General features: G+C 43.0%; 1 protein-coding gene across 3 annotated transcripts in view; it reads right to left on the reverse strand.

Moving 5' to 3' along the window:
* Positions 1–11,371, reverse strand: part of sgsm2 (small G protein signaling modulator 2) — a 102,841-nt gene extending 91,470 nt beyond the window's left edge. For 2 of the 3 annotated variants that reach the window (XM_026193763.2, XM_026193761.2), the window contains exons 1-2: positions 11,139–11,371; positions 2,454–2,529 (exon numbers count right to left, since the gene is read on the reverse strand). In XM_026193763.2, coding sequence (XP_026049548.1) covers positions 2,454–2,529; positions 11,139–11,198 — 136 coding nt within the window. In that variant the 5' untranslated portion in view covers positions 11,199–11,371. The remainder of the gene's footprint in view (positions 1–2,453; positions 2,530–11,138) is intronic. The other variant, XM_026193762.2, reaches the window with a different exon arrangement.
* Positions 11,372–14,807: the final 3,436 nt, after the last annotated feature.

Genomic DNA, 14,807 nt, shown 5'->3' on the forward strand with positions numbered 1-14,807 from the left:
GCAAAACTCTGATCGCAGGTTGTAAACAGAACATTTTAATGACGCATTCTCATACTTCAGGCTGCTTCCCTTCTTTAACACAGCCACACTCTCTACTTTAAAGCTTTCCCCGCACGTGACTGAAAACTGTCTCAATGTCAAAAACGACTTTATTGTCGCACTAAAGGTTGAATCAGTTCTGATACATGAGAAGACTTTACACTTTAACATGTGGGCTAAAGGAGTCAGGGATGATCTCCTGAAAATCAGCTGCCTGTGGCTGAGGAGGAACAACACTGCATCATCCATAATACTGAGGAATTCTAACTGAGACTCTACAGAATAACCAGACTGGATTAACTGGATTGAACAATCCTCCTATGAATCCAAAAGGACGGATTCACAGTTTTATCATGAAGACTTCTGGTCCTCGTCAGTCAGTGATAATCCTGTGGACGTGGGGCTTAATGCAAACTAATAAGAATAAAGGAGAAGAAATCGATAGTGCCAAGGTTACTTAAGGCTGAACAACCAGCATGTGCAGTCTGAGTCACTTCTCTTATACTACGGCGTTCCCCCACTGTGCACCTGACAGCAGTGCCACTCGTGTTATCACTGGTGTCGCTGCTTGTGTGGGTGTGGAAAGGATGATCTTATTACTACATCTTAAGTCAAAGAGGTGGTTCTTTGGTTCGGTCAACAAAGCGGACAAGCAGCTGACGTGCGATCCAGACACCTGGGGAATTTTACCAGCAGGCAGCTGTCAGTCCTCAGGCATCATCTAAGGTCCTGCCAGGCTGAACCGTGGCCATCCATCGAGACGCCGACTACTTAGTTTCATTTGAGAAAATTCAACTTTTAATTAAAAAAAAGCCTTTTCTTTTCATTTCAGTCTCTGTAAAGCATTTATAATAATAAAGGTTAAAGTAGCATATATATGAAATATCATTTTTCTTACACATATAGATGCGTGAGGAGGGGGACAGGACAAATGGACAGGAGAGCAGAGGGGGAGAGAAATGTGACAGGAGATGAGACAGCGTGCAGGTTACAGTTACTGAGGCTGAGAAGACATGAAGAGATGGAAATACGCTCAGGGAGCATCCGTTTAGGGGGAAAAGCTCTGCCAGATGAGGAATAACTGGATGAATGAATGGCAGCCAGCAAGCCACCAGGTAACACCCAGTGGACACACGATTTCTGATATGTTTAAAAGAAAGAGTGACGTCCATATACCGACTCCTGCTCTTGGGTTTAGATTTTATCTGCTGTTCATATTCAGGAAGACAGAGAACCGTGGAAACAAGGATTTCCGATAGGACAGACCAGAAACACCTCGCCTGAACATCCTAAATGACTCTCCTGATGTGAAGGAGTAGCACCGTGACCCCCACCCCCCTAAAATACCCCACCTACCCTTGAGATGAATCTCATTTCCACTGCTTGTATCTGCAGAATTATTAGTCCCACTATGAACATGTATTTTTTTAAATACATATTTCACAAATGCTCTGAACCACTGCAAATGATTTCTGATCCTTGTCTCACAAGCTGCTCTTCTGGCACAGACCTTGGTCTTCAGTTCACAGGTCGGGGTTTTGTGCAGGCCAGTCAGTAAGACTCACTTTGGTCTTCTGGAGGTAGTTCTTCATCAGGAGTGACGGATGTTTTGGGTCAGAGAATAAAGCAACGACCCAGACTTATCAGAAGTCTCTACGTTTTCTGTTATATTTGGACATTTAATTAAATAGTCAGAGGCCAAAACCTCTTTGGCAGCATTTGTCATATTCAGATAAAATTTTAAAACGCATGTATTTTATTCGAGTTATGGTGCAGTTATATATCTTTATCCCAAGAAAGAGAAGCTTTGGCTGTGAGATCGGTGACTTGGCTGATCTGCAGCTATAGGCGGAGGCAGCTTTGTAACCAGCATGGAAGCTGTGACTCATACAGTACTGCAAGCTCAACAAGCCGGTCAGGAGGGGCAACCCCCCTGTGTCCGGCCACACACACACTTGCACACAGACAGGCTTAGAAAGCTTGGGTTTTGTACAGCCTCTCTATGAAATTAGGTTTCCATTATCTCCATTGTGATTACTAACGTTCCACTGAGACAGCAGCACAGTCACAGTGACGTCAAAGGAAGTCCTTGATGGAGAAGCAGCATTAAGTCACCTGGTAAGGAGTTCAACAAGTTTGAGTGTGTGTGTGTGTGTGTGTGTGTGTGTGTGTGTGTGTGTGTGTGTGTGTGTGAGAGAGAGAGAGGCACTGATGGGAAGGGTGATGCTAAATTATGTTTAGTGAGAACATTTTACAGGAGGGAATGAAAATTATATTGACGTGAAAATGTGTCATCACCGCAGCAATTACAGTTTTGATCAAATCCAGACAATCACTATAAGTCGATGCAACATCCTGTGAAGACACACAACTGTACATGTGGTGGAAAACGAGAGAAAAGGAAGAGTACTCACTGCAGAGAGCGATGATGTGGCTGCTGTCTTCGTGGACAAACTTCTTAGTCACTGCTTCCTCCATAATCTGCTTCACCTGCACACAGAAGAGCCGGAGTGACTCTGTGCTAAGAGTCATTGTCTTTAACCTTAACCTTAGAGATGGTAGCTGCATCCAGTCTCACAGTCAAGCTAATCTGCATCGGTTTTACATAAAAGCTACTGTCACAGGAACTGAACACACACACAATGTTTTTCTATGGAACGTAAATTACCCCATTACCAGATATCTATCTATCTATCGATCGATCGATCGATCGAGAGAGAGAAAGAACAACATCGGAGATCTTTGTCCAGAAGAGTCCCAGGAACAGCTAGGATACTGAGCAGGACCGTCAAGCTCCCAGGCCTCTGGTAGAGGACCCGAGTTTGAAGGATGGACCACCCACAGGGGCGAGAGGGGAATTGTTTTTGAAAATATATATAAATAAGAGTGACGCAGTCTCCCCTTCAAATTGTGACACGTAGGAATAACAGCTCTGACAATCTCACCCAAACATCCGCACTGCTGACTTCCAATTAATATCTTGGCATCCTGGAAACATTCAAATGAGTCTTTCTGCTGCTATCTGTTGTGTCTCTGGGGAGGAGAGCCTGAGCGAGTTCAGCAACACTGACTCAATCTGCCGTTCGCTTGTCCAAGTTCGCTCTCTCCAAAAAATTAATTGCAGTCGGTAATTAATCCAGGACGTGTCTGGCACCTCCGCCTGGTTTGGGTCTAATTGATAAACAGAATGGATTTAATTGCTTGTGTGGTTGTGTTATAATGAAGCTCTTACTACAATATCGTTCTTTCGCTCATAACCTTTTCCCTGTATTGTGGAGGAGTGGGAGGTTGTTAAGATTTTAGTAAGGGAGGGGCTAAATCGCTCGATTTGGAGAGCCACAAAAACAAACAGCTGCTATAGACTTGTTGTTCCTGAAAAGAAGAATATGAGGAAGAACCTTCAGTTTAAAACAGCTCCAAACTTTCCTTTATGCTAAAGCGTATAGTTAGGGCTGGATCAGGTGACCCTGAATCCTCCCTTAGTTGTAGGCTGCTGGGGGATTCCCATGATGCACTGGGTGTTTCTTCTTCACTCACTATGTGTTAACAGACCTCTCTGCACTGCATCATACCTGTTATTAATCTCTGTCTCTCTTCCACAGCATGTCTTTATCCTGCCTTCTCTCTCCCCAACCAATCACAGCAGATGGCCCCGCCCCTCCCTGAGCCTGGTTCTGCTGGAGGTTTCTTCCTGTTAAAAGGGAGTTTTTCCTTCCCACTGTCGCCAAAGTGCTGCTCATAGGGGGTCATATGATTGTTGGGTTTTTCTCTGTGTGTAATATTCTAGGATCTACTGTACAATATAAAGCACCTTGAGGCGACTGTTGTTGTGTGATTGTGATTTGGTGCTGTATAAATAACATTGAAATGAGCTGAACAGTCGACAGGTTAAACTGGTCACAAAGAGCTTATACGAGGCTGCACTGAAAACCTGCAAATACAAATAGTCACTAAGAGGTGTTGAGCCTGTGAAAAATTATTTTCTGCATCAGGGTTAAATTTGTACTTGTTAAATAAAACTTCAGTGTGGTAAAAATACATTTTTATTAACTGCTGGAAGGTGAAGCAAACAGCAGTTTCTACTAGTAGTCTTATAGTATTATAGTAGTACTGCTGGGCTCTGGGGTCATTCCCTTAAAGGAAAGAAGCAATTTTTCATAAAAATCAAACTTCCTAATGACGGAGCCTGTTATGTTACCAGATGGACACATGCCAGTAGCCCACAGATCCAGTCAAACTGGCTCTTTACCATTCCTGTCTCAGCGTAACAGTCAGTCATAGATGCCACAAGGAAAAACAAGGAAATGTCGTGGCATTTGAAGGTCAGAGTGGCAAACACTGAGTCATCTGTTAACACATATTCTAAATATTATATTTCTGCGATTACAGCAATACCTTTAATGAAAACAAAATGCTATTTTCAGTCTACCACCAAATACCGCTCAGTTATAAAGGCTTCACTATTACCTGCTCCTGTATTTGGCAGGTACATTTCCAGTCAGTATGCTAAAAGATCCATGACTCAGAAGCTTGAATTAACAGAACATGTACACAGAGACAGGAGCAGACCCCATGAGTCAGGTTAGGGGAACTTTCTCCTTCTCATCCAGTTTTATAGATGTGCAAGTAGATCCATATATTCATGCAGAGAGCAGCTCCACCCACACCAGCAGCTCCACAGAGCGGGATCGATACCTTCACCTGGTGGGACTATGAAACTAACAAGTTTAATTAGTTCTAGTTGTCTAGTTGCCTTGCAGTGAGCTCTAGTAGCTTTAATTCCAGCAGATAACGTAACATCACATTTGCAATAAACATGGTTAAAAATCCAAATTCATACTGAATGTTTCTTAAAAACACACATATGTTAATAACTGCTCAGATCGGCCCACCTGTTAACGAGGAGGCGTATATACACTGCAGGCCAAACTCACATGACTGGAGCACGTTAGAAGCTCGTTTTGTTGGCACAAAGGTCACATGACCTCAGAGATACCTGCATTTATTGGCTTTAGCTTAAAGATGACGTTCCTGCATTAATAAGCATGCACTTCCAGGGACAACGTTGAAGACAAACTCACTGTGTTTGGGGTTTTGTGTCGTTAATGGCTGAGCAGAGTTGGGTGATTCTGACACACTTCTACGAATCCTGAAGCTAATGCTTTCTGGGAGGAATGGAGAAAGGAGCTCATTAGCCCCCCTCTGTTACATAAGGAGACGTTTAATTTTCCCTTTATCTCATGTTCGTGACTAAACAAACAACCGAACACCAACAGTTTGTTTGTGCTCACCACCAAGAACCATGCTCCTGATGCAAATGTGCTCCACACAGTGGAAAATACAGTAAGTGACGGGACTGTGCAGCAGACAGTTTGCTAATTCAGGCTGTTTCTCGTCCACCCAGGGTGGTACTGAGTTTATGATTAAGGGAAGAGTAATCAGGGCTTGTTCACTTCCTGAGGTGAGTCAGTTTATCGGAGCACCAGCCTCTTTGGTTTGTGATAAATAACAATATTAAAGCATTTTTGTGCCACCTTTAAACGTGCTTCACTATTTTAAATGACCGTAAGGTGACAGCCGAGAATTTCACATTAATTTGTCACATTTTCAGCTCATCACTTTGTAATTAGCGTGAAGCACGGCGCTCTTCTCTGAAAGGTAAACAACAGCGGCACGGGTGCGCGCTTTTAGATACGAGTCTGGCTCATTAACGGCGGCACAGGTGTTTCCACTTCCTGCTGATTAGACCCGTGTCTAAGAGTGGAACACGGGCAGCGCTGTGACGGGAATTACTCTCGACTTTAACACAAATAATTAGGTTGAATGGATACTGAAGCCCGAGCAGCTCAGTCGCCATTGTTAGTTTTTATCAATTACAAGTTTGTGCTACTGTGAAAAATACCTCCGACCCAGGTGGGATCTTTGCTGCCCCAACAGGTGGAGGAGGCAATGACAGCCTGTCTCTATTAGGTCACTTGTGTGTTTGATAAAGGTGCACCATGTGTGACTTTTAAAACAGCGCACTGCAAAAATTAGGATGGTGTTAACTGCTCGCTCGTTTGTCAGCTCTCTCCGCTCGTCCCGTCTCCATATCAGGTGGGAATTTAGAGGAAGCGCCTTGCTTTGAGATAATGCAGAAATTACAATGTTGTCCAAAATAAGTGTGATTGTGATTTTTGCAATAATCTCAGAGCCTCACGTGTGTTTCTTAGATTCGTTTCACAGTTGGAAAACCAGCCACACTGACTTTATCTAATCCTGGGTGGATGTTCAATTTGATGGCTTATAAAAACTGTAATAAATGACTGTTTATGTGTTTGTTTGTTTTTAAGACTTTTGGTTTCAAAACTGAGCGTCCATGTTGTTGAAGAAGCCTCTAACTCAGGGGTGGGGGGGCCACAGCAGAGACACCGTCATTAATGAGGTCATAAGCAATGCCCTCGTAACACTGGTGGTGGCAGAGGGAGGCTGAAGGATGAGTTGGTGGACTTCATTTGTCCTCACTCATAATGCAGTTGTTGACCTGATGCTGCTTTTCACAGATACTATGACGCTGAGATAACTCTCTCCTTAAAGAGACATATCCTGTATCAAACCAATACCTCTGATATTCCTGTAAAGAAAACGTAATTAGCGTTTACCCTTAAGAGTATAAAATATCAAGTAGATGTCTGTGTAGTTTTACGAGCTGTTTTGGCTTTGAAGCTCTCGTAGCAGCAGCCATAAAATAAGATTGTTACAGGAAGAAATTATTTGGTTCTGGAGAAAGTGTCAGTCTGAGGGAAACGTTACCCAACACTCTATTTTGTAGGGGTGGGGGAAAAAATCGATACTGTGCAGTGTCGTGATATTTTGTTTGCTAATAATGTATCGATACAGGGACAGCAGAAATCGATATTTTGTTACAAAAAAGGTTTTTGTGCTCTGACTTCAGAGCATGTTGATCCTTTTTCTGAGCAACAATCCTGACACTGTCCAAATGTGTTTAACTTGTTTTTGGCAGCAATAAACACGACAGTTTACTTATTTTAATTTAAGACATGTTTTATTTTAATTAAGTTTAAAACTTTTTTATTTAATGTAAAATTATATTTTGTTTTAATTTACTTTCAAATTCTTCAGTTGCTGAAGGGGCTGCATAGTTTTCATATTGCATAGTTCAGAATAGCTATAATTGTACCAGATGGTTGCATTCAGTTAAGTTGGACTAGACTGTAATACAAACCGTTCAGTTTGTCAACAATAAAACTGAAATGAGAGAAAGACTGAGTGTGAGACTTTGATATTAGATAAAATGAATATTGATAAAGTTTACCTTTATGTACAGAATCTGAATATCGCAAAATATTTTTAAAAATCGCAATAATATTGTATCGTGCGTTAAGTATTGTGATAATATCGTATCGTGGGATGTATGGTGATTCCCACCTCTACTATTTTGTAATGCTAGAATATTTCTTCAGAGAAGAAACTATTTAATGCTGTTACACAGCAGCATCCAAGGCTACCCAGTGTAGTACGTAAAGGAAATGAAAGCCAACTTCCAACACTACGGTCACAGTATTGATGTTGGTCATGTGACAGTTTCCTGATCTTGAAGATGATTTTCCATTTTCTGTGAGCAGCTGGGGAACTACTCATGAAGAGCTTTTACAACTATGCAACTTTTCATGGGTGGAGTGTGTGTGTGTGTGTGTGTGTGTGTGTGTGTGTGTGTGTGTGTGTGTGTGTGTGTGCGCACATGCATTTCACCCGGCTCTCTGCTTCTTCTAAAGAGAGCCTTTATTTCTATCACAGAGCAAACGCGACGGCCAACATGTGCAGAGCTGTTACACTGACACGTGTAAACACTACAGTATTTAATCACTCATATCAGCAAGCATGGCTACAGTTACATGAGGGTAACAGTTCAGTACAGCTACATGCACATGCACTGTACCTGAGCTGAATTGAGTATGAAACACTCGATTCAGCTCAGGTTTGAGTGAAGTATCTTTTACTGCAGCAGGAAAACAGAAAAACCCAGGATACTATATTTTAAGCACACAGAGCCTCTTTCATATACTTTGATTTGTTATCTGACTAGTTAAGAAACTGCTAGAAAAGCTCTGTGTTTAGGGGGAAATTAATTTCCTCCAAAAATCTTCTATGTTGTGGAGACAGAGAAAAGTATTGATCTACAGGACGACTAAGCTGCTTCTGGAACCACCAGAAAACTACGACAGATTTTATAAAAGGAGAAGGATGCGTAAGGAAACAGGTGACTACAGAAAGGCATTTTTGACTCGGTGTAAGAGACCACCTGACAGGGCCGCCTCACTGCTGAGATATTAATCGCCAACTGATGCAATTTAACTTCTTTGGGAGCTGCACAGGCTTTCAGTTGCCAAGCAATAGTGAGCGAACAGAGTGCCGCTTAAAGAGACAGAGAGCTTTAACGCAGGAGCCAGTCAGCCCCGTTCAAACCAGGCTCTCTCAACACAGCTGAATTTGCCATGCTTTAAAACATCCTGAGACAGTGACGGGCGTGCCATGTATGAACTCTGGGATAATCGTGTATACCAAAGATATACAGAACATGAAGAGTTAGAGCAGTTAGAGCATATGGCAAAAACAGATAACTGATGCTTTCTTAAGCAACAGCATCTCCTTCACGTGAGGGCACATCAATCCTAGTCTAAAGTTAAAAGATCTGCATTTAATTGACAGAAAACAGGAACTGGTGTGTATGAAAAAAAGAAACTGACAATAACCCCTGTGTTTGAGAAGCACTACGCTGAAGAAGCAGATGGTCCAATATTACATGTTGAACAGATCTCAGAAACAGGACCACCTCATCACATGTAGAGAGGATTTTAATACAACTTAAATTATTTCAAAATTCAAATACAAAGACACTCCACCGAGACACCGAGGCATTGTTTAAATGTTAACAGCCAGCATGCATTAACAATTGATGCTACTGCAGCACAAGACAGTGACCGGAGGTGTATTTGAAGACGCAGCTCGGCATATCAACACACACCTGTCAGTGGCTCAGTCACCCAAGACTGCAACAGTCTTTTCCTTTTCCCACGTGGTCTGTGTTTAGTAGACGCAGACCCCACCACCTACAGTCATCCTGAGAACTGGAGCTATTTTGAGCCTGAGGCGATGCTATGACTCAATTATTTAAGACTCAAACCTGTAGATGACTCTGGAATAGCTGGAGGAGAACACAAGTGTTTAGCCTAGATATTCAAAATTAGTCTTGCACCTCAGACTGCACAGGAGCTATTTTAACCATTTCCCAGTATGTATGACAGGCAGGAGAAACACCCTTCAACCACGTAATTAATACTGATGTTTTACAGTTTGTCCACCAGAGGGCACTCTGCAACCTCCCTTTGCTGGCAACACAAAGACAGAGAGTAAAGTATTCAATGACTTCTAACAATAAAAAAGGATATTTTTAAACTGCACTCATATATACAACACATTACAAGTGTTAGGAAAATCTGTTTATTATTGTGGGTCTGAAAAAAATAAACCAACAAATCACATGTTTTAAAATCACTAAATATTAATATTGGCCTTAAAAATCCTGTCAATCGATCTATAATAATGATAAAACTGCGTATGTTCATGTTTAATGTTACTTGTTTGAAATACAGGTTTATCAGCCCAGAATTCTGCATCCTGACTGGACATGAAGAGAAAAGGTAACACACTGTTAAGTGGTCAACACAGAATGAAAGAAACAGCTACAGGAATAATGCTCATATTTAGGTCTCACTGCTAGGTCTGTTGATTCAAACATAATGTGCATGCTGTCAGCAGGCCATCAGCATTTAGCATCTTTAGTCAGTTGTAAAAGGAAGATGAAAAGTGTGGTGAGGTTTGCACAATGGCTCCAAATGTCCAACTCAGCTGCAGCTTTTATTCCCTTAAAGTAAAAGTGTTTCCATTTTCTGCTTTCGTCTTCTTTTAGATGCAGCAGTGATATTAATCCACTAAACCACAATCTTCAGTCAATGTATCTGAATACTGGCGCAAACATGACAACTCAACTATATCAAGTCATTCGCTGCCTAAAGCGAAGCAGTGACGGAGAACTAATGAGGTACTGTTTGATGAACGGGATACTTTAACTCACAGCACAGAGAGCACTGATTAGGTAATCCCCCCACCTCTTCGCTCTATCAGATTTTTGGCCTGTTATTTTTAGCCTGACCTTTCTTCTCCATTATAATGGCAGGAGCTTCATGCTCAGACTGAGGTACAAGCAGTGAGCCACACCTCGCCACATCCAGCCTCCTAAGAGGCTGCTTTTGGTTTTTACTGACATTTCATCTGCAGGGAAATATCTCCAGTTGTAGCTTTCAGCATGAGGATTACAAAGAGAGTGGGTAGAAAGGTTAAAGGGGTAATGATTTATTCCTCACTGGGGAGATGTGAGACATTCATCATCAGGAAGAGAAAAAGCCTGTAGCACAGCGTGCACCGTGGATGTTAGTGCTGCTGGTAGATGCCGCGGCTTATCACTTAAAACACGAGGTTTGTAATGCAATCCTCCTGGAGGGCTCGCTTATGATTGGATGCAAATTACGTACATCATCATGTCGATACAAATAGTTTGGAAAATAAGGGGTTCCTCCTCCCCACTTCTGCCAAATGTTTGATGATCGTTAGCTGTCAGATCATTAGGCAAAATACTTGATATCATTTAAACATGTAATTACCCCAGATTGGGCTTTCACATACAGCCACGCCACATTTTAAAAAGCCTTCATGTGTACTCGAAAGTGGAATTACTGTGGACAAAAACAGACATGCTAACATATTTGAAATATCCAGCTTCGTAACGTAACAGTAATAAACACGAAGCAAAGAAAACAGGCATTTTATCACTGACGGAGTGCAGGTGGATGAGGACTGATGGTGCATTTATTGAACTGTTTGGCAACTTGAACTTGTGACGCTGACAGCTGAGCCCCACACAGCACGAACACGGTCCCCTTCCACCCCAAACACCCCCCTCTCTGTGGGCATTTTTGAGTCCAATAAAGTAATAGAGTACTGATGTGCAGCTCGGCAGGCCGTCACGTGTGAGCGCCTACCTCTCGTTTGACGTTCCATAGTAATTTCTCCTTGTATTCTTCCTCCGTGCAGCCCTCCATGTCCGCGGTGTTCTTCACGACGCGTCTGTATGTCCCCGTCACGCTCCGTGCGCTCCGCTCGGCCTTTCCGAAGCGCTCTCCTTTTATTTCTTGGTTCCTTCTTCCTTGGTTCAGCAGGACTCTGACGCAGCCGAGCAGCTTGACGGCGACGTCAGAGGATCCGCCTTCCTCGCGTTACTGATCAATGGAAGCGCAAGAAAGGAGGAAAACAATCACTGGAGCCCACAGCATCCAGCCCCTCCTCAACCCGCCGCCTGCAGCCACTCAGCATCCAACACACCAACCTGTAGAGCCTCGAGTTATTTATAGCATATTCTGTGGAAACGTGTGAAAATGCTGCTCCGGCTCAGTCGATGTTTGCAGCTTGTAAATCCCCCCACTTTATGTTTGTCTGGAGCAAACGCCTCCGCACAGCTTTCCACCGGGACTCCGGTGCCGTGAACGTGGAGTGAGGTCGTTAGGTGCAGTATTCCTTCTGTCTTTATCCACACGCTGATAGGCACAGGAGGGGGCAGCATCTGATTACAGCACATGTGGACAGCGCAGTCGCCTCTGATGCCAGGTCGGCCAGATGCAAAATGAATGACGTCACGGTAACGTGACGCACAGTAATCTCTAGTGGAGACCCCGTCATGAAACTTTGTGTTTGTGCCTCCGTGTGGACTGAGTGTGCACCTGCAGCACGACGTTTCACGTGAATGTGACAGTAAAGTCAACTCGACACGCAGCAAATGCTTGCTGCGTGTAAGTGACGTTAGAGGATGTCAGAGGTGCTTTTTACAGCACGGACTGCATCTCTGCAACGGACTCGGGGATTGCTTCAGAAGTGCCTTTAAATCTTTTCCACGTCGTGTTGACTCTTATTCTGGCTCAGCTGGTTTCTGCTCTGAGAGCTGCCTGAACTACACGCGTGGGAGTGTGCGCCTTCACAAATAAGCCGCCATTAGTAACGACCTTGGCTCGCTCTTTTGTCCGTGGCGTGTAACAGGTGGCAGGATGGGCCTGCCGTTCTAGCTAGCTCCTGCTAGCATAAGTACTGGCACGAAAGAGATGCCACGTATGTGGAGCTGATCTCTTCCCAAAGTCATCATCAATATTGTTACACCAGCACTAACGGAAAGATGACTCTTCATTATGTCCAGATTGGGGAATTCATTACTAGCACTAACGCAGCTTCAGCAAACAGCGCAGCCTCTGCCTAACGAGCAGTGCAACTCCGAGAAAAGAAAACGTGTTTGCTTCTTTTCACAACATACTGACACGCTGCAGCTCCTGCGCGCATCATGGCGTGCACAGTTTCATCATTTCAAAACTCCCAGAAACCACAACTTCCATTGATTTGATCCACAATGAATAAATGTGGCTCAGTCCGGGACCCGGTGTTGTGCCAAAAAGTGATTGTCTGCCAAAAAGTGATTTCCGGTATTTGCCAAAAATTGATTGCTTGTATTTAAACTGCTATAAGTAACTTGTTGGGCTATAATATATGAAACAGATGTCAAATGCATCCCTCATGGATTACATATAGTCATCTTGAGCCACAAACAACATCCGTGTAACAAGGTAGAAGCCACAATCAGTTTTTGGCAGTGACTTTTATATAACCTTTATTTTTGCAGTTAAAAACAATCTCATTAACATTAAAAATGTCTTTTGTAAGAGTAAGCTGGCCAAGAGGACAGCAGAAATGGCAGCAAATATTACAATAGTTCTGTAAAAATATTTTAAGTAGGGATAAAGGACCGGATTGGTTATAATGTAAGTACAATAACACAGAGTTGTGAAGATACTTGAAAAACATCATTTTTAAATTCTATATATAACCCCTTTGTAAACCCTGTTCACCGCAGTCTATTTACGAACATACGTAAAGATATTACACATAAAAAATACACGGAAACATTGGAAATCAGTTTTTGGCAGACAATCACTTTTTGGCACAACACCGGAACAGCCTCGACGGACAGTAACACAGGTACAGATGAGGATTAGGGCCACTGGGAACTAATAAATGGGGGGGTTGGATTCCGTTTTGTTTTTTTCAGAATTGTGACTTTTTTTCCTCAAAACAGCCCCCCCCCCCTTTGTGTCCCCCCCCCTAGCCCCAATCCTCTTCCATGAGATACACGCCTTAGAATGAAAATGATGAATTTGTCTTGGAGATTTTCTCTAAGTAGGAGAAAAATTGTTTTAGTGCTTATCACCCCCCCCCCAAATTTTTTTTTTTTAAATTTCTCTACAATTTCCTGAACAAGCACGTCGCACGTCGATGAATGCAGATGAGATTGGAACATTCTGGGAATGTACCAATGCAGAGCCTTTCCTTGGAGCGGGCTAGTTTGTTGAACCCGTTGAGCTCAAGAATCATCCTGAAATTGGACCTTTCCATCCTGGAGCAGCTGTCATGCGTGGATCCAGATCCCTGCCAGTGTGAAGTGGAACAACTTTTTCCTCTACAGTGAGCTTATCTGTTTACATTTTGAACTCCTTCATCAATGCCTGTTTGACTGCTGTCATCATAATCAGCGCTTCCTTATAAGAGAACTGAGTATAATTTTATATCAGCTGCCAAATGCCCCGTCCTACCTGAGTTCCATGGTGACCTCAGACCTGGTGATGTAATGGTTGTGGACCTCTATCCACGTCCTATCAAAGTCAGAATCATTGACTCTGGCCCTGCACGTCCCATGTTTGCAGTGATTCCTGGTGTCTGTGTGCACATGGTTTGGTTCAGGGCACCAATTCAATTCAGTTTTATTTACATAGCACCAAATCACAACAACATTTGCCTCAAGGTGTTTTAGATTGTAAGATAAAGACTCAACAATAATACAGTGAAAACCCAACAATCATATGAACCCCTATGAGCAAGCACTTTGGCGACAGTGGGAAGGAAAAAAATCCCTTTTAACAGTTAAGTTAAAAGGCAGTTTTTATGAAAATCTTAAAAGTAGAGATAGTGTCTGTCTCCTGAATCCAAACTGGAAGCTGGTTCCACAGAAGAGGGGCCTGAAAACTGAAGGCTCTGCCTCCCATTCTACTTTTAAATACTCTAGGAACAACAAGTAGGCCTGCAGTGCGAGAGCGACGTGCTCTAATAGGCTGATATGGTACTACAAGGTCATTAAGATAAGATGGGGCCTGATTATTTAAGACCTTGTATGTGTGCTCTCACTGAAGCATTTTGTAACAATACTCATTTTGTTGCATACAGCCTCTATGTTGGTCTTCCATTTTAGCAAATTGTCAGAGTGGGCGCCCAGGTACTCCTCCATCACAGCAGCCGATGATTCCCGCCAGATGTTTCTGCAAAATCCTCAGCGGGAGCTCCTGTCACTAACACATCCATCCAGTTGTATTTGTGAGTATTTGTGTGGGTGACATGACCTGAAGTCGTGCTGAAAGTCTTAGTTGATGGTGAACAGAAACAGAGATCACAGTCGCCTTGTACGGGTACGTTTCAAGACGTTTTCACCTGTGGTCTGAGGTGGGCCACGACCTGGTGATGTAATGGTTGTGGACCTCTATCAGTGTCTCCAGTACCTTCATCACATGTGATTGAGGGCAACTGACAACCTGTTAAACTTTGATGGCGGTGCCTTCTTTGAT

Source organism: Astatotilapia calliptera, chromosome 14 (genome assembly GCF_964374335.1).
Source record: "Astatotilapia calliptera chromosome 14, fAstCal68.1, whole genome shotgun sequence".
NCBI lineage: Eukaryota > Metazoa > Chordata > Actinopteri > Cichliformes > Cichlidae > Astatotilapia > Astatotilapia calliptera.